Source organism: Larimichthys crocea, chromosome VII (genome assembly GCF_000972845.2).
Source record: "Larimichthys crocea isolate SSNF chromosome VII, L_crocea_2.0, whole genome shotgun sequence".
NCBI lineage: Eukaryota > Metazoa > Chordata > Actinopteri > Sciaenidae > Larimichthys > Larimichthys crocea.
The window spans coordinates 7,520,052-7,548,040 of record NC_040017.1 but is presented as its reverse complement, the minus strand read 5'-3'; the positions used below and the strand labels follow the sequence as shown (position 1 = coordinate 7,548,040).

The 27,989-nt window shown below is 40.2% G+C and overlaps 1 protein-coding gene across 4 annotated transcripts in view; it reads left to right on the top strand.

The window, feature by feature from the left end:
• lsamp (limbic system associated membrane protein) overlaps window positions 1–27,989 on the top strand; it is a 416,254-nt gene that overhangs the window by 384,212 nt on the left and 4,053 nt on the right. For 3 of the 4 annotated variants that reach the window (XM_027280505.1, XM_027280506.1, XM_019274766.2), the window contains 3 exons: window positions 16,845–16,976; window positions 18,019–18,139; window positions 25,644–25,792. In XM_027280505.1, coding sequence (XP_027136306.1) covers window positions 16,845–16,976; window positions 18,019–18,139; window positions 25,644–25,792 — 402 coding nt within the window. Of the gene's footprint in view, window positions 1–16,844; window positions 16,977–18,018; window positions 18,140–25,643; window positions 25,793–27,216; window positions 27,776–27,989 lie in introns of those variants that run through there. The other variant, XM_019274767.2, reaches the window with a different exon arrangement.

Genomic DNA, 27,989 nt, shown 5'->3' with positions numbered 1-27,989 from the left:
CTATAGGTGAAGCTGCTTTGTAACTTTAAACAGCTTTTGTTCCAAGGAAATGGAGAGAGAGTTGTGGGGTAGGGTTGCACTAGACTGAGCCTTAGTAACCACGCCTCTGCAAGTTCTGTAATTTCTTCTGTAAGGTAGTTTTTCTTTTGATTATTCTATTTATCCATGTTTTCATGGAGAAGCAGTGGGCAGACCATCTTCGACAATCTTTATTCTTTACTGAAACATTGTGAACAGTGAAATAGAAACCTACTGTAGTGATTCCGTCAGCATCCTGGCAGGATTGGATCCTCTAAGTCTACACATGTGGCTCTAGAGATGCAGGTCCCACTCCCTTTGCAAACACTGGGACTTTTGTTATTTTTGTTGTTGTTTTACCGGTGTCCCCCCTCCCCAGAATTCATAACTCAAACTCACTTGTCACACAGCATGCGGGGGACTGCTGAGAGAGATAATGATGTCTGGCAGTCTGTGGTCTCACTGCTTCACGGCTTTGCCTGTCTGGGCGGTAATGCCGCTTCACTCTGCTAGCAAGGCTCTGAACTATTTACTGGGACCACAGATGTTTTTTGAGTCACAAAAAACATAAATACTGTAGACTGTGGACTTACCAGTCCACAGTACTACACATACTACAGTATGTCTATCAAACTCAAATCTCCATAATGGTTCAAGTGTGCTACCACACCACTATAGCACACATTTCACTGCAGATTAATTAAGCAGCAAAAATAAAATAATAAAAACTAAAATCTAATCTGAAAATGAGTAGCTAGTAGTAGCTGCCAAATAAGTGCTTCACTCCACTTGTAGTGGGTTAGAGGTATGCAGTAAAATGAAATAGAATTAGAATAAAATTGTACTTAAAGTCCATGTAAAGTCAGAATAAATATGTGTTCTGAGTTTGTCAGAGCAAAGAAGAAAGTTTATTAACCACCCAGCCAAACTTGAAAATTTTAAAATGTTGACATGTTTATAAAATTAGGTGTCAAAATCGGGTAAAAATGAGCAGTATTCTCAGCTCCAGGACTGTGGGGGCACTGTCAAGCAGCGATTTTGAAGCGACTGAAACGTATCGGATGAGTTCAGAAAATGACATGTCTAACTTTGAAACAAACAGCGAGATGAAATAATTTCTGTCTCTCTGCTAGGGGTATGCTCAGGGTGGCCTCAGTGTGTCATCGAGCCACCCTTTAGGACCGTCCTAAGTCTTTTCACATGTTTTCAGCAACTGTTTTCCAACATATTTAATGTATTTTTAAAGCAATCTCAGAATTGCCTTTACACGGACTTTAAGTACAGTACTTGATTAAAGTGGTCCTGATGACAGCCAGCCAGAGATGTTGGCCTGTCAAACTGATGATATACTGTTTGTCTTTTCAATTGGAAATCCTCTTTAAAAGTGCATAATTTCCAGATATTAAATGAGAAATGATTTGAATTATAAAACATTTGCATGTCCTTGACAGAAGAATAAACTCTGCCTCACTGTTTGAAGAATAAAGACAGACGGATACTTGTAATGCATTTCGAAAACACCCAGGGGAAATATGCTGTATTCCACAAGGATGAGCTACATGAACTACAGCTATAAGCAAACAGTTCCTGCTTTACATAGCTTGCAAACATGTATTAAAAACTCCAACCACACTCTTATTGTTGGTGCTGTTGTTGTTGTAATGTGGGCCATAACGCTCCTCCTCTTCATTGTTGTGGTTGGTCAGCTAAAGTTTTCTTTGTCTTACAAAGCACTAAAAATAAGTACTTTTGTCTAAAGTGCCCATCTCCCATCTGCTTTTGTGTCCATTAACTTTAAAGTAGAGCAAGCCAAAGAGTTTTGGAGGAAGATAGAGTAAAAATGGCCTAAGACTTATATGGTAGATACTTTTTATCTTGACAATACCTAGTTGCTCAGATTTAGAGCTTTTAAGTGTGAGCGATAACTGATTCATTCTTTTGAGTAATCTTTTAGGGGAAAGAAAATAATTTACTTCTAGCATCTCAAATATGAATATTTTCTGGTAAAACTGTGATGATAATTGGACACAAAACAAGTAATTTTTTATGTCACCTTGGGCTTTGGGAAATAGTGATGAAGATTTGACATCATTTTTTGAAAATAATCAATTAATGAGAAAATAACTGACAGATTAATCAATAAGGAAAATAATCGTTAGGTGCAGCCCTAGGCAACTTGAAACACACATTCAAGCTTATGACAATTGTGTAGCCACAGTCTTGCAGACCCACTGAAATACAATATAGAAATGTCAACATGGTTTGTTTCTATTTTTAAATGTTGTGAAACTCCACAAGTAATTTACTGTATGCCAAAGGAGAGGCTTAAGGAATAAGAGAAAACACTGCTTCAAATCAAACTGGCAAAACTGTAAAACTCTGGACCACAACAAACCAAACTGACTGATAACAAACCCAGCAAGTCATCAAACTTCAGACTCATATGTCTGTTGTAAAGTTTTATCTGTAAAACCTATTTTCTCATGGGTTGAATAAAATCTGCAGCAATCTTATGTAATTCATATAACCTTCATGACAAATGATGCCTCCGATGCTGAAGTTAAACATTTCAGCCAATGTCTAAATTGGTATTCCATCCAAGGATTTGTTTGTGAGATGAGTTAATAGCAGGGATTCTCAGGGTGTCCACACTGATTACGACTGCCATCTGTTTCTGCAGGGCCGTCCATGCCGAAACTGCTTTTTCTCTGTACAATCTTATTTCTCTGTTATTGTTGCCTCTTTCACTCGGTTATCACAAAGCTAATTAGATTTCGGACTGGCGTGTTAGGTTTCTTAATGACAAAATAGCATGCTGGATAGTCTGAAAGATGAATATAAATAATATTTTCAGGGCTGGGGGTATGTGTATATTAGACTCCATCAAAGATACTGTTTGTCACTGATGGAAGAAGTCGGACAGGTTATTGTCTGCACATCACTGAGCTACATTCTGTAATTAAGGGATTGTGGGACTGAATAGAATACATGTTTTCCAAGGTCTTATAATACATTGCTCAAGCAGGTCTGAGGCAGAGATTTCAGGTGCTGCTGTGTCGTGACTGCGCTGAGCCATCATATTAAATAAGGAACACTGCGGCTTGGTAAATATTACAACCTTTTAGGCATGATGTAAGATGACAATGAGCCAGGAGATACTTCATTATGAGTAAGGACGTTGACTTTTGTGGGCAGAGCAAACAAGGTGCTCATTAATGTGGTACATGCTCCAGTTCACCCCAAAGGGTTTTATTTGTTGTTTGGCTTACATTGCCAAAGCGGATAACAAGCAAACTCTAACAATTACCAGAATCACAAATAACAGCCTGAATGAAACCCTGTAAGTGTAATTATTACATTCTTTGTGAGACTTGTCTTCCTCCAAACAAATGACAGAATCAGCCGTTTCAGCAAGTGCCTAAAACAACATGTTTTGAAAGTGACAAAGCTGTCGAACGGCTACCAGAATTATGAATGAAACTCAGTGTAATTATTACACCCTTTGGATTCTTGTCTTCCCCCAAAATCTGACAGAATCAGTTGTTTCAGCAAGTGACAAAACCATTGAGAAGCTGCAGGAATTATGACAGAAACAAATAAGGAAATCAGGTGACTTTATGATAGACCAGCAAAGGTTAGGGTGGATGGATCAACAAAACATGTTTGTGCCCATTTCAAACTGTTAGCACTGATTTCTTTTAACCAAGACCACACCATTCCCTAAGTTTAGTGTTTTTATTGATGTTTGTAACAGTTGGTTTGCACAGATAAATGATGGCATCCTGCCAATACGGATGTCAGATCAGAAAACACCAACGTGTCTTCATTTAAATGACCATTTCAAATGATATTTTGTCATTAACGTGTTTTGTTTTGCAGTTTTATTTGAGTGTCCTCATAAGTCCTCTTACTCATCTCCCTGTCTTTGATAAGAAGCTATTCTTTTATAAATTGATACACTTTAATGGCTTTTACCTTGATTTCCCTCATCAGGAGAAGAAGTGTTGCTGTCATTTTGTCATCCTTTCACTGGCCTGTATGCATAATATTTGAGAGTGAAAATATCGACTGATGTCAGCTCCATTCAGTTTATGATGAATACAAGCTCAAAGACCACAGGACAAACCAAGGCGACACACCCATTATGTGTATCCTTAAATTGGTTCCTTTGACCTCAGTCAAGGCGAAGGCAGCAACATCCAAGGCAGCAAGATCTGTAGCGTGACATCTATTTTACCCGTGTGAGACAGCGGGCATGCTGTAGGTAACACTATCTTGTAGTTCTTGTACTTTTTGTCCAAATACTGTTTGTTCAGCCTCTGCGTAGGCGCTGCTGTGAATATTGACTGAGCGAGTCATCACTCGGACTTGTGAGGCAAATGATCAATAGAGCATGGAGGGACGGGGAGGAGAGCAGAGGTGAAGGGATATTCAGCCAGATGGGAGGAAGGAAAGAGAATGAAAGAGAAGAGTGAAGTGTGAGATGTGAGATGTGTGGTACATTAATGTGTAAAGGTTCCAACATGCACATGCAAGCATGTTGGTGTCAATCTCTTTAGCGGGCTGGTTCCCAGCTTGAGTCCACTCCTGCTTTGTTTGATTTTTTTTAACTCTCCCAGAATAGTTGCTAAAGGTCATAGAATGGAGCTCTTGTTTGGTTGGTAGCTGAGAGAATGGCAGCACCCCGTCGAGCACGATGAGGGGGGAAATGAAGCCGCTGGTCAAGCAAGGAACCCTTCACTGCAAGCCTCTCCGTCCACTGAAATACAGGTCAGACAAGTATGAAAAATACATGCCCGCCGGCTGCCTCTGGTGTTCCGTGACACAAGGAGGACACACGCAGAGCTGGAAAGAGAGGAAACTGGTGGAAGCTATATTATCCTCAGGGAAGGAGAAAGCAAATGAAAAAAAAAACAAAGGAAAAAGATAAAGGAGACAGGCAGGAGATGGAGAGGGAAAGAACAGAACTGTGTTTTAGTATGCAAATGGGCAGTTTCATTAGATCTGCAATCATTCTTATCATTAGTTATAGTAACTCCAGTAGTTAATTAATGTTCAATTATGCATTCGAGATCCTCTCACCTCTCTGGTGTAATAGAGTTTGTCAGTCATTTAGCACTGCAGGGAGGACAACCACAGTGAACCTCAGACCCACTCAAGCAAAGACGTGCACATCTGGACATCTGAGGAGCTTACAGTGAAAGTAGTGAGAGGCTGATGATTTAAATTCAAGCCATAAAAGAAGCCTTGACTTATTTACGATGCTGCGCCCTTGCGGCTGCATGGATGAAAGGCTGTGAACGGCGACTTGTAACCAAAATATCAATGGTTTAAGTTCCTCAGCACCTATTACCTGTCCGTCAGCAGTTATGTTTACTGTCACAGTGTCCTTGAGCAACACACTGAACCCTTAAGGTGTTCTGGATAATAGCGTCAGCTGACTGTAAACGATAAGCTATGAATCTACCACAACAGTTTCATTGCAACAAAGACATCTGTCCAAATGAATTGATTTGGACCATAGCCCATGCTCCTACGCTACATGATCCGGCTGAATATTGAAGTAATAACCCTTTTATAACAGTGCTTGGCAGGGCAGCCTTTTAGAGGTTTGACGCTCAGTGCCCTTGACATCCCTCCTACGCCGGCCTCGGCAGTGTCGGCCACGCTCCAAGACCGAGCTCAGGAAAGTCTCCCTAGGACTGTCACCTTGTCTGGAAAGCTCTCTCCCTGTTCCTCCCTGCGACTCTTTGTCTATCCATCTTCAGCTGTCACTCTGTCTTCCTCTCCCTTATTTTCACTCTCATTGTCTTCTCCTCTTTCCATCATCCTCCCATCTCTTCCTTCGGCAGAGTATGACAGTCACTTCAATTGTCCTTTCTGCACCTCATCTCACTGTCTGGGGAGAGACTTTGTGCTCGGTAGCACCACACACACACACCCACACACACAAACACACCCACACATATCTCTGACTCTCCAGAGGGAGTGGAGCAGGCAGGAGTGGAGATACATAGGTGCCTCAGTAGTGTAACTCTTGGGTAGTAGGAGTGGGTGAGCAGATTAGGCAGGAAATACACACACACATATACACACATACACACAAACACATAACCCTTGTGCACCAAGCTGTCAGTGACAGAGAGTAGCTGACAAGCCTGCTGATTGTGGGAATGAAGTCTAAGGTGGTGACAGGTTCTTGTCAGAGCAACCTAGGTCAAACCTCCCACTCTGTGTCTCCAGCTGTGTGCGCGTGTGTTCGTTTGCGTGTGTGTGCGTGTGCATACATGTGTGCACAATCAATTCAACACCAGCCCTTTGGGAAGAAAGAGAAGACAGCTGCTCATCCATCTCTCAGCAGGTCTCAGATCTGCTGACTGTCACTGTTCACTTGTTTGTTTACAATCAGCACCATCAGCAGCTGGTCTGAAATCAGTCTGCTGTCACACGGTGCACAGAACATCATGAGCACAGCTTGCCCTGTGTCTGCCCAGCCTCATTAGGTGTAGTCACCGCTGGGCTGGCTGAACACTGGAGCTCACACTTGTTTAAAATCACAACTGTACAGAAACTCAGCACTTTTTTTTCGGTCCATAAGCACTTTTTCAAGAACCCAGAGTCACACAGGCCCTAAGGGACTCAGTAGCCTGAAGGTGAAGCGAACTTGGGATTTGAAGGTTTGTAGTCTGAATTCTTGCGCAAGGTAAGGAAATAGACACAGGGGAGGACAATAAAGACTGTTTGTGGACAACCATTTTGAACCCTCAAGTTTGGCATCATGGTTGTTGCCATTTTGTATTTTTGGAACCAGAAATGACCATGTTTAGACAAGAACGTTGAGCTGGTGGGCGATTTAAACCAAGAAAAAATATTGTCCTGACAAGAATATTCTCTATGTATCATAGCTAAACAGTACAGTTGTTGAAAACAATTAAAGTAAGAAATAATGCAGTATCAGAATCATCACCATCATGATCCACAAGCACTTGTCCTCAGCAGGGTCTTGAGGGGCTAGAACCGATCCCAGCTGACATTGGGCGAGAGGCGGGGTACACCCTGGACAAGTCGGCAGTTAATCACAGGGCAGACACAGAGACAAACAACCATTTGTGCTCACATTCACACCTACGGGCAATTTAGAGTCAACAATTAACCTGCATGTCTTTAGGCTGTGGGAGGAAGCCAGACTACCTGGGCAGAATCCAAGCAGACACGTGAAGAACAACTCCACACAGAAAGCCCCCGGTCCCCTTGATTCATATTTGATCAATTCTGTCTGCTTTTTACAGTTTTATGAGCCGGATGTTGTTGCGCTGGACAGACTCACTGAGAATGAGTTGTCAATCACAAGCTAGCCCCACCTCAAAGCATACCCTGCTTTATTGTCTATTTTACTGTAAATGGGACCATGATTTACAAAATGATCATCATGCTGTCTGGAAGAAGCCTTGAAACTCGCCACCTAGACCATAAACTCATGAGGAAAGTGTTTACTGAGACAATAAATCAATAGGGGCACAGGGTCATTTCCCTATAAGACTCAATAATCTGCTTTCCTTTTTTGCAGCCAATGGAGGTGCTCCCTGCTGACCATAAGAGGGAATGCATGTTTAAGGCACTTTGAACCAACGCTTATGAGTATAAAAAGAATATGTGAATAGTGCCCAGGCCTTTGCACTCCCCAGAACTCAACGTAAGTGATCATCTGGGGAGTGTTCGAGAAGGTTCTCCATCTCTACAGTAGTGTTGTAAAATCTTGACTGAAGCCGTTCTGGATGCTGATGATGGAACAACATCTCAGTAATGCTGTGTTCACAGGAAGAGCTTTTTCCACACACCTTTATGTGTTTAAGTGAAAACATATAGCCTTCAGTTTCAGGAATAAGGCTTGTTACAAAGACTCTGTATAGTGATAATTACTATTAGTGTCGTTTATAGGTCTTTGGAAAAGTCATTTCACCTGGTAAACTGAACAGAACAAACCGCAAGAGATGATACAAGTTGTAAACAGACTCATTTCTAATTGCCAATGAAGTTAGCTTCAGACACTTTCACCTTAAATGTTTCTCTATGTGTGGGCAGTGTAATGAGACACTGACAATGACACTGTTGGGGAAAATAAAATCTAAAAGTTTTTATTGTTTTAAGGAAGGAGTTACAGCGTTTTGAGAATAAAGTTATAATTAATGTATTTAGTCTGACTAAAATGTTTATGAGGTTATGTCTCAATTTCAAAATAATGAGTAACAAGACACTTTTTTGGTTGTTATTCTGACTAATTTCTCAAAATCATACAAATTTAACCAAATCAAAATTTAGTTTTTTCAAAAGAACAGTTCTAATGTGTGTCATAATTTAAAAATAGGCTATTATAAGACAGTTTTATGTGAGGGCGGGGTGTGAACAAAGCAATGTCATCGTGTCAGCTACAGTTCAGAAAATGGAGATGTCTTTTTGCAAGAGGCAAGTGATTTACAAGCGATTATGCAGTAGCTACGTTCAGTAACTAAATGGAACTGATAGAGTCACGGTCATGTGTGATGAGTGCACATGACAAGGGGAGAACCTTGGCCTACTGACAATACATCACATGTTCACACACGCGTACACACATGTATACACACACATTCTTGTACTTCTATAGCTATGTGAGCTTTCTGACAACATTTATCCCCGAAGCAAATCCTCAAGCCTTAAATGCTTACCGGCAGCAGAATTTTTATATTTTTAGTTTTATCTCACTGTCATTGTCAGTTTCTGCCATGAATAAGTGTGTGTGTGTGAATAATCACATGTGCGTATGTGCATGATGTGGTGTGTGCACAACAGAGAACGGAGAGGGCGCAGATAAAAACATTGATAGGAGGATAAGCAGTGATACTCTGTGCCTGACCTTGCTCTTGCTGCTTAACACAAAGCCTCTTCTCCCATGGCAGACACAAGCCCATTGAATCTATCCAGACAGTAAATGAGAAGTCTTCCCACAACAATAGGATAGAACCGCTTATCAGCCAAGTATAAGAGAAAGGAGACAACCCAACTAGCCTTCATGGGAATTCAATCACTAACCTCGGTTCTGTTCTATCAACAATTAATCTCCTTTTAAAGCCTCAGACATGAACAGAACAGACAACCAAACGGTATGAAGTGTCAAACAATGTGCGGCCACACCAAGAGAAACCACAACGAAGTTCCATCATAAAAAAAACAACAATAATGGCATAGAAAGAAGAAGGAGAGAATGGGAAAATGAGATAGAGGGAGGAATGACAGCGTTGAGAAAAACAGACTGCTGCACTGCTCGGCTGTGCGTATCATTTCTTCGGCTCAAGAAGCGGCAAATAAACAGCCGTCTTGTTTTTGGCTCCAACACCTGTGTTATTTCTGCACCGCCAGCAGCAGTGGCAGCAAATGGCTTGTGAATAGAAGTGGAAGTTCTCCTTTTGTCCTCGGCCCCACTGAAAAGATATTGTTCGTGATGGATTTCCTCTCAGATATACAGAATTGATGCCAAGTGTAATAGGGCATTAGAATTCAAGCAACAAAACACATTAACACAAGGAGTCCCAGAAGGATGTCTTTGGTGCGTTCACTTGAAAGAAATTAAGATAACTCAGGTTGCAAGTAATTTATCCTAAACTAACTAGAGAGGAATATTTAGGATGTATTTTTCTTATTGTAAAATTATATTTGTCATTTAAAACCGATGCCTAATGCAGTGAAATCACATGCACGTGTACTTTTTGCTGCAGTATCCCTTTAAGATTGCAGTATTGAGCCCTCTAGATGAATATTTACATTGCATGCCTCGATTGGTTTTGGCAAGCCACTGTCAATAGAGTCATAAGTAAGCTTAAGATTAATTTAGCTTCTGAGCTCAGTCATTTTTTCATTATCTCCACTTTGAGGAACACGCTGATGAGGATGGTTACTCTGTAATTATGTGTTGACCCATCATTTAAATCACGTCGACTCTTGACAGGAAGATAGCTGCTATCCGGCTGTGCAACACAAAGCCAGGTCCAACTGTCTAAACACAAATGCACACATGCTCAAACAAGCACACAGAGGAAAAAGTCCAGAGGGGATGGAATCGGTGTGTGCATGTATACAGACACAAGCACACAAACACACACACACACGGCCACACTCATACAAACAAAAGAAAATAAATGTCGCAGGGTCTTTTATGCTCCTCAACTCTGAAGTTTCTCAAATCAGCTGCTTAACATAAATTAGCATTTGCAAAATAAATGTAATGTTTTGCACTGTGGTAAAGTGATGCAGATGAATGATGCATGAGCATATGCAAATGAGCGCCATCCAGTTGCCAGCTGAAGTTGCTGGTTTGTGATTCACATCCCTGTCACCCCGCCGCCTCCTCCACCTCTCCCTCTCTCTCTCCCTCCCCTCTCTGGTCCCTATCTTGCTTCAGGAGGTGTGGAAGGAGGGGGGCGGCATGAGTGCGTGCATGGACGTACAGAATGTGTTTTGGTGTGCCCATCCCACGGCTGTCCTTCACTCCTACAGAGTACTTTAATTGACAAGGAAAACTTTGTAGTTGTTCACACAAACTTAAAGTTGCCATCGCAATGCAAATCTGTATCCAGCATGCATTTGTAGTGTGCTTCTTCCAAGCCCCTCATCTCTCCTCAGCTCACTTACAAAAGCCCGCTGTTGCATATCCCAAAGGCCGCAGGGCTTTCAACAGCATAATGTGTGGAAAAAGACAGCAATTATATACACTGCCTTTTCAGCATGGCTAACACCAAGCTGCATGGCAAATTAGAGAGTGGCAGAAAAACAATCCGAGGTGTCTAAAAAGAGGTGAAAGGTAGGTTTGAAGAGCAGTTTTAAATATCTTATTAAAATATGCAATAACTGGTGTGTTGCACCTCTCAGCTCTAAGTCTGAGCTATGTGCTGTATCTTTTAGAGTTTGGACAGTCACAAACCTTTCACTATTCCATCTTTCATCAGCATTTTTCCAACAAATTTCATAAGCTTTTAAACAGTAATGGCTGGGGAGACAAGCTGGCTGAAGTGCTTCATTTAGGCCATCATTTCTCAGCTGTACAGTAGGCTGCTGTAATGCAGGTTACTGTATAACTTAATTATTTGCAGATCTTTTCCTGTAATTCTCAGTTATTACAAGGTTTCCATTTACGGTATCCTTTTGGAGCAAAGTGGTTTTTCCATGAATCTCTGACTCTAAAGGCTTATATCCACAGCATTTCAAACTCCCACATCACATGTATTACTTTTCAACAGCTCCTAAAACAATGCTTTCTAAAAAAAAAACATTCCAATCAACAAGCAGCTCAGCAAAGGTAATTTAATTTAGATTTTTGTGAGCTGGGTATACAGTTCTCGGTGGAAAACATTGAATCATCATCATCATCATCATCATCATTCTAAAAATAGATATGCAGCCGCCAAAAATGGGAAAAAAAAATATACAAGCACAAAATGGGGACAAATGATGACAGTTAGCATTTTTATTGCATAATGATAACAGCATCCAAGTGATGACACACAGTAGAACATTTGTATTTTAGACGAAAGATGAATTTCAGTTTATATTTTTGACAGGGTGATGCTTTTTCTGCCAAAACCTCCACAGCTCAGTGGTCTAAAACACTGTGTGCGACCGCAAGTTTCTACTCCAGTTAATGCTATTCTTTCAGAGTAGAAAATAGACCATGCATTTTGCCACCTATTCCCACTGTGTTCCTCATTGTGAATTCTATTGTTAGAGTAGCTCAAGGCTACTGACACTTGCTTTGCCCCCCACTCCAAGCATACCAGGAGAAAAGTTGGAGAAGAAGACTTCCAACATGGAAACGTAATCAAAAGATGTGCATCAAACACACTGCTGTTTGGCAGGGATTCAAACCCTGACCTGCATTCAGAGATTTACAGGTGAAAGTGGCAGCATATGTGTGAGTGAGTGTGTGTGTACTGCCAAAAAAAAGCCTTCAGTCTTAGCAGAGTTTTAAAGTCACAAATATATCCGTTGTTTCTCTATATCTAGCTATCTAAGCTAAAAGAGTCATTATTTTTCGTCAACATTGCAATATTGAAAGTGTGTAAGTTAGAAATTGCAAAAGTTGCAATTGAACTTCTGGAATCAATATTGTTTTAGGAAGGAACTTTTCAGTGAGTTGGCAACAAAATAAATAGTGTAGAAAGTTTACCTCGTGCCTATTTCAGGAAGCTAGCAGATAGCTCTGCAGTTTACGGGTGTAAATAAAGGACAGCTGGTGAACAGAGTTGTTATAATCTCATTTTTAAAAAAATCATCAATAATCATTTTAAACATAGCAATTTTAAGCTGTAATTCGAGACCTTCTGTATTCACAGGACATTGTCAGTGAAGCTTGTGTTGTGTTCAGCAGCTGCAGTGTAGACCTGTCAGCTGTCAGCAGTTTGTTATTAGGCTCTAGGTTAACTCACCAACTTTAACACTGAACGGACTGGCACTTTTGAATGTCAAGATTATATTTGAACATCATGTACATTACACCATTCTGATAATAATTCCAATGATCTTAATAAATGTGAGATATGTGTGTGCAGCTATAGTGGCAGCATTGGATTGCCATGCCATTTTGTGCTTATATTAATGGTCCCCAGAGGATGAACCCAATCTATTCTAGCATGCCACATATGGGGGTTACACAGGATCCAGCATGTATCCTGAGGTCACTGTAAGGATAGTGTTAAATCTTGAGATTCAGAACAGCTGTATACTTTTAGGAAAGCAAAATTCTGATCATTACTGTGGTGTGGTTATCAGAGGATAGGGCTGTCTCACTCCACAGACATAACAGATAGGTAATAAACGTAGGAGCCTCTAAAGGGTCATATAACAATGTCAGAGCAGTAAGGGTGAATATATTTCCTTGCTTGTAGTCTAATGAACATTCATAGACATAGAGTACTTATTGTGTCATTGTCCTGAGGGCATGTAGACGAGCCAGAGAGAGGACAGCTTGTTCAGAACTGAGGCGGCGTATTAATAGTGTATTGATAAATCTTCCATTCTCCTTGGCCAAGCTTCAATAAACTTTCAGCACAAGACATCTTGGACTCCTGTGCTGAACTGACCATTGATGAATAGAATTCTCCACAACACTACTGACTTTGGTGATAACCCAATCTATCTCCTAGCTCGACCATGAGGTTGACAGTTTTTCATTTTTAGTGAAGTGTCTTGACAACTATTGAACAGATTGCCATGAGATTTGGCACTGGAATCCGTGGTGCCCAGAAAATGAATCTTGCTGACTTTGGCGATCCCCTGACTTTTGATTTTTTAACTTTTGTCATCCAATACTTTTTGTTTATAACCAAATACCTTCAAAATTCACGATTCAGCCTCAGCTCTACTTTGTGCTGAGAGCTAATTAGGAAAATTAGCATTTTCATGATGCATGCTAATATATATCTGGGATAAAAAAAGGGAAATATATGCATATGAAAAACAAAAATGATGCTTACTTCTTGTCCTTACGTACCTTACTTCATTTACTTATTTCCTCTCTGCCACCCACTCTCCTTTCCTCCTATCCAGATTAGCATAGAAATGTGATGATATAATATAGTGTAATGCCAGGATTCATGAGGCTTTTCTAATGTGCACACTTTGAATCAGCCATCGCTCTTAGTGCTCCCTGAAAACCTTCATGGAAATGTGTCTTCACCCCAAGTCATGCATGCACGCTTCATACTCACCATAGAGACATAACGCCTCCACACACAGACTCGTGTGCACATTTACTGTACACACACACACACACACACACACTCATTTCAATTCCCTCTAGACAAGATTAACCAATCTATCTTCATTACGCTTCATTAAACAGATAACGTGTGAAACACACACTTCATGTGCAGGAAGTGGTATTGTGCGTGGAATGTTGCATTGTAATTAATTGTTTCTTTAATACAATACATCACGTTCAATTCATCCGTCATGATTGAGCTGCTCTCAATACACACCGGGTGAGATTACTGACAGTTAATTGCGGTGCTTAAAAAAACTAGTCGAGCCACTTCCCCTCATCATCTCTCATTTAAATTCTCTCCTCTCCTTCTCTCTTCTTGATCTTTGCAGTCACCTGGTTTTCTCTCGCTCTCTCTTTATCCAGCATCAAACCAAAGCACTGAAGAAGAGATTGAGCTTCAATAGAATTTCCATGGCAACAGATTTTCAATCATACCTCTCCAATCACCTTACTCTGGCAGTTCGTCCAGGGAGAGCTGTATATGATCTGGTTTCGACTTTGATCATGATCTCACTGATCTTTCAGTCAATGTGAAATAATGCTATATCAGCTGACCTCCATCTCCATCATACTCTTGATTTGGATCATTCAGTTATATTCTCGTTCTCTTTCAGTTTTTCAAACAATGAGATCAAACTCAGTTTTGTAGATATTTTAGATCGTTTGCGCTTCAGGCATGTATAAAGTCAAGGCAGATGTTTTTAGGTTGTTGTTACCTGGTGTGTTTTTGTGAGCTTTGTGGCATGAAACGCCACAGCATTTATGTGTGTTCACCAAAGCAGAACAGCTGTTTTTCAACTAACCTCTCATATTAGAGTCCCTGTAGTTGCCGGTTCATTTCTCAGGTCTCTCCGCTGTGTTCTCACAGAGCCTGCAGCCCCTCACTCGTAACATGAGCATGAACTTGCACACAATTGCGACTACTGACATTTACTGTTGCTACAAACAGCGTATTTTCCCCATTCGCCCCAGAGATCTCCTCTGTGCAATTTATTTCCACCTCCAAGATTCCATCACTCTCCATTTTCTTAGTTTACGGGAAGTATCAGTCGTTGTTATGGTAGTTATTACGTTTGCTGGCATCCTCCCCTCCCTCGCTTATCCACTGCAGATGATTGTATCTTTTTTGAGAAATGTCCTGGCTTCCATATTAAGTTATTGCATTTTTTTTTTTAACCATCAGATCGAAATGCGTGTAGAATGGACCTTCAAGCCAAGCAGCAAAAGTGCAACCACAGAAGATTATCACATATAACATTAATTATAACATCTCTATGGAATGAATTACAGTGTCTCGCACACATCCACCCAATGAATCAATTGATATCACATGAAGATATTTTGGGGACTTCACACCAATGCTGTCTTCGTATGTGATGGAAGACGAAGTGCAATTAACGTGGCATCAAAAGTATTGCCATTTCCTCCTCCTGACCCACTGAGCTTTAATAAGACATGGCATATTTCCTAATGAGACAGAGAGACGCTGTGTTCTTTACATGGGTAATTAACTGGATTGCTCATTAAACAATTAGTCAGATATCTGTCTGATAGCCTCTGTGGCTTTCTCCAATGTTTTGTCTGACATTTGGAGATATTATTTCTCTGTTAATTGAAGCTTTCAGACAAACAACTAATAAAAGTCAGCTTAACAAGTTGTTGAATATTAAATGTTCCTTCAGTTGAAGTGAGTCTTTCAGTGTTTTCAGCATGACCTGACTGTGAATTCCAATTACCTCAGTAAGTATGAGTGTCCAAGCATGCTGTAGTTCAAATTGCTGCCTTATTTATTAAGCCCTTCATCAAAAGCAAGTCTCAGTGGACCTAAATCTGTCAGTATGCTTTAACCCAAGTGCTTGCCGAATGGTCCTCCTCATGCACCTTTCCAGTGCCGGAAATTGGAGGCCTGTATCTTTGTAACTTTGAAAAAACCTAAGCAAACCTACTTCACACTGTCATTGCTGGTGTGTGGAGGTGAGAAAGTAAGCAGTGCCCCTCTCCCTATGACAGCAGGCTCTTTACCCTACCTTCAGCTGTGGCTGCAGAGAGCAGCTCTAAACACGTCACTTGAAAGACTTTGTTTTGAGCATACTAATGAAACCATATGTAAAAGTGTGAGACTGTGAAACATGGCACTTATGCAGTGTTAAAAAGAAGTCACTTTCCTTTTTGTACCTGTCTTTTATTTTCCTGAAAGTTCTGAGTACATCTCCTCATCAGGTTAGTCATTTTGCTTTCTCTTTAATAAAGTACCATATCCTCTGTGCTAATGGTGGCTATGCCAAGCTGACGTGGGTGGCAAAATAATAGCAGCACTCTCAGGGGAGACCAAATTTACTCATGTATCATGGCACTGACACTTTCTTTGTTTATTTATTTTACATTTCAACTGTAAAAAAAAATATACAATTAAAATGAAAAAATCTGTTTCTATAGCAATAGCAGTAGTTGACACAGTAAACAGTAAATATACAGTAAGAAATGTCCAAACTGACTTTACCAGAAGCAGTGGCTTCCTGGAGTCACTGTGATGTTGTCAGGCAACCTACAAGTCACTATGCCGGCACATAACCTCCCACGCTCCCTCCATCAACTTGCCACCTTGACACTTCGGTTTCTGTATGGATTGCACAAACAAGATATAACATGTTAATTATTGAGCTTTAGACATTGCTAGGTGAGCCTTTTTTTTACCTTTGGACAGAGACATGCTGCCTGTTTCCCCCTGCTTTCAGTCTTTATGCTGATAACCAGCTGGTGTCAATGTTTTTATCTGGATCTCAACAAGAGTTGGTGCATTTCTCAAAAAAGTACAAAAGTTCTTCTACTGCAGTCGGTTGTTTAACGTGATCATCCAGCGAAGAAATCTATCAGTCAGTTTCTCTTCCATTCAAACTGAGGTCCAATAGATTATTCTGGTTTAGAGTCACTGGGAAATGTAACTCTCTGGAACAGAGCTCAAATTTCTTTCTTTTGTCTCTCTCTTTGTCCCTCTTGCCTCTCTCAATCACTCCCTGCCCTCTCTTCTCTGCAGCAGAGCCACTGGAAGGAGAAGAGTACCTGGATATTATAGGTATCGTGCGAAACCAAGCAGGTCGTTACGAATGCAAGGCCAGCAACGATGTCGCCACGCCTGATGTCAAATACGTCAATGTGGTTGTCAACTGTGAGTAACGACAGACTGCACTCGCTGTATTCCAAACTGAACACTGCACTGCATATTCTTAGCACATTTCATGGCTCAAAAGAAGATGCACTCAAAAGATAAAAGCATATAAAAGTCAAGATTGAAGTTAAGTGTTGAGACATGTAGAATGTAATGTGACAGGGCGGCTGTATCTTCAAAGTTTTGGAGCACACTTCAGTCTTTTCAAGATGAATACAGTTAGAGAGAGAAACATCTCTAACTTTGATTGCAATTGTCATTTCCATGGTAATTCCCAGGTACTGCAGCATCATTTAAGAGGCACTTAGCATTTCAAACCAAGATCACCTGATTACTTCTTGTCAGGGGTCCATGGTGGATCTGACAAGTGTGATGCATACATGTGCTGTTGGTGATTGATGAACAGCTCATGAGACATCACAAAATACAAACCCTCACCCCCCTCAGAGAAGTTATAGAATTCGCTTTGATCCAACCAGATCACATATGGCTGTTTGCCCAAACCATACTGTAGCCAAGATTATTAAATGTTTTTAAGTCTTTAATCCTAAATGGAAAATAATCAATATTGGATATGTTTCTGGCCATTGTGATGTTTGTAAAAAAAAAAACATTATGTATGATGAAAGTTATAAAGTTGATGGATTTGAGGTTTTAGCAGAGATTTTTTTTTTTTTTTTTTTTAAGTCAAGCTCCAAGTAATATATCTTAGATTGGTTCTTGGAGCTTGGAGACCTAAAGGTAGAAGGTTTACACTACAGAATGTAACACGTAGAAGACACTGTCAGTTCCTGGAGCTTATCAAAGGTATTTTTGATTTTTTGGTTTGCTTTTATCAGTGAGATTCTCTTATATCAATGACCCTTTGCAGACATTCTTGACAAAATAAAATGAATTCCCTCTTTAGGAAGAGGGCAGAAAAACACACATTTCAGCATATGAAACATTTTATCAAGGCAGAGCATAACGCTTGATTGCATGAGTGTTGGTTTGTTCATTGCTTTTAAGATGTAACTTGTGTCAACACTGTGTGACTCTCCAGATCCTCCAACAATAAAGAAAACCCAGAGCTCAGAGACTCAGGTGGGCCGCATGGGGACACTGCAGTGTGACGCCGTGGCTGTGCCCACACCAGAGTTTGAATGGTACAGAGACGAAAAAAGGTAAAACATTTGACACTACACATGTATCATTCTCACAAAAGAGCCACACACACACCTCATCCTGCCTTAGAAAAAAAATGACAGCAAAGCTCCAGATGGACCGAGATGTCAAAATGTTTGGACAGATTTTGAATCATTTATTCTGTGCGAAGACACTTCAAGATCAAATAACCATGAAATACTGATGGAGACACTTGGCAGTCACTACTTACAGATCAAATATTATTAACACACTGATGCCAGATAATGTTGCAAGCACAGTCTGCACATCTTTCATGCTGAAGACCAATCATCAGCTAAAAGAGTGTGCTAAAATACCAGTCAAACAAGCCTTTAAATAGAACACTATCCATTAGCCCTTTATCACAACAAGTATATCAACTGTAAGAATGATCCACTCCTTTATTACTGTAATGATCTGCTGTAATGTTTCTAGGATGGGAAACATTCTCTCAAGTACACTGCATGTCGAACTACTGGAAACAGTATGCCTTCACAACACTTTGGAAAGCTCCTACTACATGTATTGCAACAGTGTGTAACAGGTTGTGTTGTAACATTTAAGTAGAGCATGTTGTATCCTTTCCTTTTGCATTGAAAGGTAACTTATTTGTCATGATTGTTACTTCCAGCTATAGAGTCCTGCTGGTGACGTTAATGTGATGATAGGTTGCAGAAATAACCTTGAATTGACTCGACCTGACTTGCCTTGAGGCAAGGAGCCAGATTGTTTTGGGTTTTTTTTTTCCTGCCACCATTACAAATAAAATAATGAGGCAAAGTAATGAGATTTACATTGAATTTACTTGGGCATGACCGTGACAGCTGTAAAGAGGCTCTGTTGTTTCCTGGTATGAGCACAATTAAGTGGAAATTAATGAATAGCATTTTTTTATAAATTAAAAATCATATTCAACACTGTTTCCGCTGCAAGGAGTCGGTTAAACTCTGAGCTGTCTTCGACCTACGCCGAGGTCCCGCCAGTGATCTCTCGACGAGCAACTCTTTTTTTTAAAAGGCCAGGGATCAGAACTTTACTTTCTCCCGAAGTAGTTTTCTTGCTCATCTCGTAAATGTGGCAGCAGCTTCATCACTTTATTCTTGCGCCAGGCACGCTCTGTATCATTTCATTCAGTGGTTATAATGGATGCCTTTGATCCCTTTGTCAAATCTGCCCTCGCTGTGGTTTTATTGTCACATCCCAATGATAATTTGATGACATCATCTGTGTAGTTTGATAATGACTAATCACCCACTTAATCACTCACAAGGCTGTTATTACATTGTTAATTGAACATTACAGTGTAAGACAGCAGTGGATTATTCTGTGATATTCTATTGAGAAGAGAAAAAGGAGAACAGATCAGCTGTTCTCCCGCATGCAATTTATATCCCGTAGTCACTGAAAATCTGAGTAACCCTTTTCTCGTAGCACAAGTAATTCCACTGAAATGGAAATCAGGCTTCCCGCACTGTACTGTCCCCTGTGAAATGGCGAATTCTGTGACCAGACACAGATGTTCATTGGAAAGCTATCAATTTAAGTGTCATGCATGTATCTGAGAAACACTTGACGAGGATCTTAGTGTAATAACATTCAAAGGCGACGCCAAACCATTCGCTCCATTTCAACACTTGTCACTTAATAACCCAAGAGATTACATCCTCTGTGGCAAACTCACCACATGAGTCAGTCTGGTACTGGAAAGACTTGAATGGAAACAGCTAATGATAAGAAAATTGCACCCAAGCAGAGCATTGTGATGTGCAATTTCACTCACACCCCAAACCACAGCTGAAAAAGTTAGTTAGATTGGGAGAAAAATACTGGAGGAGTGTCACAAGTGTTATCACGGATATGGTCTCTGAAGTAATAGGCCTATCACGCCAGTGCTCGAAAAGAAAGATTTATGGTAGTTGAAATATTTTGCATTATCTGTTGTTTCCAACCTCCATCTATCTCAGTTGTTTTGTCCCCTGGAGGATTTTGGCTATGTGCCTGTTTATGGCCCCCTTCTCCCTCTGCGCCTGTGGAAAGTGTTATTGCGCTTTCTCCTTGGATGACGATGTTAATGCACCATAATAATATCATTTATCCTCGCTTGGTTAGTTAATTTTATCACCCCCTCCCCAAGAATTAAACCTAATGCACTGTAGCCTGTTGTGTCTTATTTACCTGAGTGCTAAGGTGGGGTCTTGCCCCTGCGTGTGTTTCCATTTTAATCAGTTTAACCTTACCAGCAGCTGAAATCTGCATTTAAATTACAAAGAAGGTATGCTAGTCACAGTTGCTGTCAAGTTTTCGGTTTCAGCACCTACACAGCTTATAGTGACAGTGCCGGATTTACCACTCAGAACTATTTTATTTACACAATGGGTTCTTTGTTTCAGAGGTGGACAACAGCAGTCATCTCATTCCTGTTCAACAGCTATTGATTTTGCCAGCTGAAGTGACAACTATTGTTGGCAGGTTTTATGAGCTGTAACTCATTAGATAATGGTAGCTCCATGAGTTGGTTGAAAACAAAGTCTCTGTTTGACTTTTTAATATTTCCGCCTGGTGCCTCAAAATGACAACCCTGTCAAAGGGCTGTCACATGCATGATGTGCTAAATGTTTGAGGTTAAAGCTACATGTCCCAGGTCAGACCCACTAGAGGTACATCTAGGAACAAGTCTTATTAACAAAAAAGTCACTTGATTATTATGAATCACCACAGTCACTCACCGAATCAGTAGCTCAGGTATAGGCACTGGCCAACAGGCCAAACATGCTAAAGATTGCAGTTTACATTGTTTAATCCATTCCTTACATTTTTCTCATGTGGTTTTGGTTTTGACAAGACAAAGACCTCCTCCAAACTCTTCAAATGCTGAGCATCAGTCTTAATCTGCCCCTTCAGCCTTGTTTTTACAGCAACTGTGACAAGCACAAAGCCTGAAAATCCTGGAGAAATCCAAAGCTTGACAGACCTGCCATGTCTAGTTGTAGTTGTTCAGCTATGATTGGACTGTTTGGGCAGCAAACCAAGTGGTTACTTTTGTAATATAGTATTATATATATATAAACCGAGTCAGTTGTTACTGCAGCTATTATCTGTGCTCATCTGTACTGGCACCATTTATTCAGTCAGATCAAGCCATTTTCACAGGGTTATCACTTTGGCAGTGACAGTCCAAACAAATCCCTTCTCGAAGCAGAACAAATCAGAGGTGTGGACATCTGCACTAACAACTGATGTATTTACAATTTACCCATACTAATCAAAATGGAATTAAAACACATAAACAACGGGAAGACAGTGAAACTTGTTAGAAATTATAGATTTGGATCATTGCTTCTCATTATTTCAATATCAAATATCAACAATATTTTTTGATATTTTCTACATTCTTTAAGCTACAGTTTGACCCTTGTTTAATTAAACCCTCTTTAATGCCATCCTTTGAGTATTTTGACAAACAAACTAAAGTGTGTGCGTTTCATATTTTAATTACTGATACACTTCAGATACAGGACTCGAGAAAAGTTTCATCCTATTTGTAATTAATTGTTTCCCTTAATCCCCTATTATATTTGTTCTATATTTTGTTTTTGATTTGTTCATTGGGTAATGCAAGTTAGTGTTAGGTCCAGTGTGGAAGTTTATTTGGCAGAATATGGTAGAAATTGAATATAAATTGAATATAATAGTCATGATATTGACTATATGACTATATGAATTGTTGTGTTTTTGTTACCTTAGAATACGCCTTATACAGATGCTGTGGGTCTGCTTCTACAGAGTCCACCATGTTTCTACAGTCGCCTAGAAAGTGTTTGTCAAGTTTTGCAGCCACTGTAGAAGGGTGAGGTCGGTGTCAAATTCAGTTGGTTGCAGTCTGCAACTTCATCACTAGATGCCACTAAATCCTACAAACTAGACCTTTAAAACTATTCCTAATCCCCAAGTGCAGTATGATTGTGTTTTAGAGACTACCCCACATTTTGAAATTAATTCTTGTCTCTTGGGCAAAACCTGTTTTTTTAACAACTTCCAACTTTTCATTCTTCTTGGTTGGTTATGTTACCCCAAACAAACCAGCACAGTCGAATCTGATCGAGACACACATTTTTGGTCCTGATGTAGTGCCAAGGTCGAAAAAGCATTGCCCCTACCTGCCCAAACAAACCAAACTGCAGGAGTAAACACTCCAGAGTTTGAACAAACTGCTTGGCACAAGCTAGTGAACCAGACCTGGGTTGCTCATTCTTCATTCTCCTCTTCTGACAAGAGAGTGTTTAATCATCTAACCTTGTACATATCCGTCCTGTCAGTCTTAATATCCACATGAAAATGTAGACCACCTCAGCTGATGAGATGTAACTCATCCCATGAACCATAAATGAATCATCGCACATCTTTGACTTCAATAGGATCTGAGAGTCTCTGTGGTGCTTAGAGACCCAATTAGCCTCAGTAAAAACTGATGCATCATGATCTTAAAGTAGCTGGCTAGAGGTTCATAACTGACTATTACTACCTGGCTGTCATACTTTTGCCTCTTCTCGCTGGCTGTCCATGTTGGAATTTTAATCAAACTTTAAATTGGATGCCCCTTTCAGCCTTTTTTTTTTCTTTGTAAAACCTAATCCTAAAGGAGAACCTAGAAATCAGAGAGAAAATATTTTCCAGTTTTATGCAGTAGCTCTTATGAACTCCATAATTCATTATTTATATCTTGAGATTTGTGCCTGTAGAATCAAACATTGTCTGTCTAGAAAAGCGTCCTTTTAAAGCTGGATGTTGCTGCTCCTTCTGCAGTAAATCACTCCATCCATGTTTATAACACGAGAAAATCCAAAGTGAGTTGTTAGCTAACGTGACAGACAGATCTGTTTGTTGTTTTGTCAGCTGATACGTGGCCCGCCACAGCCACCGGACCGTTTTCAATCATCTCTGGGTTACAAGTCTCAGCAGGACTCCCTGCTTGATTTCATTTATCATCAGCCTTGAATCATAACAGGCCTGTCACTTTCTCTGGCAGTGATAACCTACTTTAGATGCTCCCACACGCTACAGAATCAAATCTATCCGTCTGATGATTTGGTCTGGTCTTTCATCTCTACCGGCCTGCAACCGCAGCACTGCGCACACACTGCATTGCCCTTCGTCAAATAGAGGGGTCAAGTCATTTCAATCTAAGGTTTAATGTAACAGAGTGGCTCTGTGCATCAAAAACGTGATCGCTGAAGCTATCCAGAAGAGCACTGCTGCCCCCTGCCTGTGAGGAACCACGTCAAGTATGATACAGTAATGATGAGAACACTTGAAAAAGTTCCCTTCAGAAAAGGTTGACGTACACGTTTCCTGCCAACTTCGCTGATAATGTATTCCAGTCTATTATGCCAGATGAAGAAGCTGGCAGAGACACAGGCATATTTGAGGATGAACTTGAAATCAAAAACGAGAGAAGTTGCCGGCAGCAGATCTGCCAACGTGTTAAAAGTTAAAATGGGCAGCAGAAATGTTGAGCTTAATAAATGCTAATAGAAAACGCAACACACTCTGGGAGGCTGGAGATCCAGATTCCTGTTTTTCACGCTACTGGTTTTCTGCTGTGGGGTATTTGAACTCAAAAGCATGTGTGCATGGTTCCAACCTAAAACTAAAGGTTCTTTTTGTTGAAAACGAAAGAGAGTTCTGTCTCTTTTGACCTGTTTAGGTCAGTTTATCCCCCCGCTGCTGCATTACAATCATGCGTTTTAATCTATAGCAATAGCTGTTTGCTTGCCGCTCCCCGTGGTGTTGTGTATTATCTTGGTCTCTCAACTTGCTCTGTGGGCAGGCAGGCCTTTTTAATAGTGCAGTCACTTCTCATGAAGACACACTGGAGAATATATCTGCTGCTGGCCTTATCGTGGAAGGCGGGGAGGGGGGAGGGGGGTTCTGCTTTTAGATGAAGTGGCGGGCACTGTTGGTGCACTTGCCCTCCCTAAGGTTTCTCTTTTGCTCTCACCCTCTCACTTTTAGACACACACACATACTGCCATCATTCCCAAGGTGTCCCTATGGGAAAGACCTCAGCACTTTATCAAGTCCCCGCTCCCCAGTGAGCCAAATTATGCTGTGCCGTGATGTGCGTTTTTCTTTTTATGTTAATACTTCCTATCAGCCAAGTACGTGTCAGCATAAACTTCTCTCTGGCCTACTCAAATTCCGATTACCACATTACCCAGACTTAAGCAGGATTAAGTTGAGGCGCCTTAAATGAACTTCACCTCATTCATGATATGAAAGGGCTCAATCAGCCAAGAACAAGCACAATCCATTAAGTGCACGACGTTATTAAAAGAGTTTTGTTTAGTTGTGATGATGTTAAGAGCAGTTCATCAGAGAGGTACACAGTCTGAGTCAGCAAATTGTATTGATTCATTTGTGCTGCAAGGGGTTCAAGGTTGTCGTAATTGATTGTCAGAAGTTTGGTGGTCATTAAGACTCCCAGAGGTGCAAGGGAAGGACTTTAGAGGCATACTAATCTTTCATCCGGATACGGGATAACAATGATCCTGTTTGGCAACAATGTAATCTGTCGAAAATAAAAGAGGACAATGACATTTATATTGATGAGCAAGACTAAATATCCACACAGAAGAATCACCATAAGCAATGTTTATTTCATATTTGCACTCCGTATTCGTGTTTACAAGCTGTTACATTGCTGCAAAAGCCTCAGTGAGAATCGAAATGTACAACCTGGACACTGACATTACTTCTCTGTTGTTTTTCTTTGCACACCACTTAACCCAAAGGTCAAGGATTGCCTTCTAGTAAATGTATCAGTGTGTCGAACTGTTAATGAAAAAGGTTCGTTCCAAAATGAGAATAGCTAATCTGTCCTCTTAGCAACCTCAACGCCACACTCAGAAGGTTCACTGACACGACCTCTGCTTTTACAAAGTGATTGCCAGCACAAAAATATAACTTTATATATTCATAGTAATAGTTCTAACTATAAGTAGTATAATGAATGTTATTATCTAAAGACCTATAGACATATAATACTGTAAACAGTTTTTGAGATTGGGGGTCTTTTATATATATATATTGTAAGCATGGATTTGGCTCTTTTAAAATGTCTAACTCACGGCTTTAAGTGTGTAGTAGTTTTGCATAAGCTGCCCCATTTTTAAAAAATATATAGCTGAACATCATTTATAAGTGAATACATTTGTTTTGTGTTTTGTGAAGAGATTCACAGAAATCTGCAGCAACACAGCACTGCTCAATCCTGTTAACCATATTGTGTAAAGTGCCATTTTGCCGCAGGGCTGATAATAAAGTCTATTTTTAATCCAGAAGTAGGTTGTGACTAAATTGGCTAATAATTGTGTGTTCTTTTGTAGTTTTTGTTGGTTGATTAAGCTCTGGTGATGTGACCCTTCATCATTGTGTCCAAAACTCCCTTCTGGTTTTAACTTCTCTAATTTTCAATACAAATTTTTGTCTGTCTCTCCTCTCAAGGCTGATCAATGCCCAGGGCATCAATATCCAAATTCTTGGCACCACCACTATCCTCATGATCGCCAACGTCACCGAAGAGGATTATGGGAACTATACCTGTGTGGCCACGAACCGACTGGGCGTCCAGAATGCCAGCGTTTTCCTCTATAGTGAGTATAGACACTTCTGCCACCCCAATCCAAAATGGAATATTTTAGCAGCTTTACAAATATAATTGCAACACATCTAGGGAATTTATACCTCACAACAACAAGTACTGAGCATGAAATATCGCAGCAAGGTGAAAGTATCACATCTTTATTCAAGCAAACCATCAGTCATATCATTGTGAGTTCCAAGGTGAAATTGGATGACTTTGATGTGTTAATTAATTTTCGATTGACTCACTAAAAATCAGCAGGAAGGTAGTTCACTGTATCTGTGTGCTTTTCTGTAGCTTAAAGCTGCGTGACCTCGAACCTTCCTCTGTCATTTTTAGTCATTTGGCTAACTGTGTGCTTAACTCTGCATTAGTCATTTTAAGTGAACCCTCATGGAAGTTTAATGGAATATGGCTGGAGAGGAAAGGTGACATCTGTATGTTGTTAACATATGGCTTTTTTCATATGCTTTAATTTGACTCAAAAGATAACTGCGTCATATTCATAAGATGGTCATGTTCGTGGTATTTAAATATAAACTTTATAGATGCATAATTGATTTTGGCCACTAGAGGTCAGAAATATATATTAAAAGATGATTGACCGTATTGTACATACTACATACTCATATATGTTCACCAGCAATGCAGTAACAGTTGCCATGAGTAGCGTACAGGGAGTTTACTAGAGCCATTTTGCTGGTAATGAGTATGGAGATTGATTAGAGCACCTCAACAATAAAAGGGAAAATTCCAGAAGATGCCAAAAAGCTCAATAGAGCTACAGAGCTGATGATGTTGGCACTAAAACTGACTTCACATCAGACAGAAATCAAGAATTTTAATTTGAACAGACTTTTTAGATGTCCAATATTTCACTGAACTGCAGAAGACTGTTTGAATTATAGGATCACGCTTTTAAGCATGTTGCACTCCTCCAACCCCAATTAGTGATCTCACAGGTGGTGTTGTGTGTGTGTGTGTGGGCATGGTTTCCACTCCTTTTGGTACATGAAACAGCAGCATCGATACCTTATATTTCATGTCCTTTCTGAAGTCAGATGTAAAAGTGTCATACTGACTCTGCCAACACTTTAAATTGTATAAAAATGAAATTTAAAGTTCACCACAGGATCTCCGCTACCGGCTGGTGTCTGATTATCAGACACAGATACAGAGTCAGTGTCATATCTGCTGCTTCATATGCCAACTGCACTCACTCCGTTTAAGCTGCTGTCCCTATCCGTGCCTCAACATAGAAAGGTAAAGTTAAAGGTAGTAAATGGTAATTGTACTTATATAGCGCCTTTCTAGTCCTCTGACCACTCAAGGATGCCATTGGCTGCTATGCAAGCTGCCAACTGCTCATCAGTTTGGGAGCTAGTCATTCACACACATTCACACACTGATGGCGCACTTCTGATTTCACTTCAGGACATTCCGACATGCAGACTGGTTCTGAGTAGTGGACGACCCGCTCTACCTCCTGAACCACAAACGCCCCAGAAACATCTGCTGTGACACTAATCATTACAAACCACAGCTTTCTTTCCTGTGATACAATGTTCATTTTCACTTTTTAAACTCTTACTTCTATGGTTGCCCTAAGAACGCAATGTACTGTACCTGCAAAGGAGACATGCAATAAAACAAAAGAAGGAGAAGCTTTTTTAAATTAATTTGACAATGTGGATCGTATAGAATAAAAAAACAAATGCACAGACAGTGCAGGTCGCACAGACATAGAAATTAGTTAAACAGTTGAACTCACTTTATTTGTGGAGGGATTTCCCCTCCATGACAACTTTACATTTTTGTGCAACATTTCTGTATTAGGTTGTGTTTTCTTTTGTTTTGATTTTTGTTTGTCTGGGGTTTTTTTTTTAAATATTTAATCATGTTTTGTAACTTTGCATGATATTTTTTTGTTGTTACATTGTTTGCTTCCATTACAGCAATTAATAAAGCAAAATGACCACCAGATGTCACCAAACACCTCTCAAAGTCTGTGTATTCACTGAAATACTTTATGGCACCAGAATCATCCGTTTGTTAGTGATATTACTCTTCTGTCAAACTCCAAAATTGATTGTGGTCCACAGTGCCATCAGAACTATCAATATTATCTGTCTGAATGCTCAGGAAAACCAAAACAGGTGGACACCCAAATATCTGTCATCCTGCATCTTGATTTTTTCTCAGGCTGT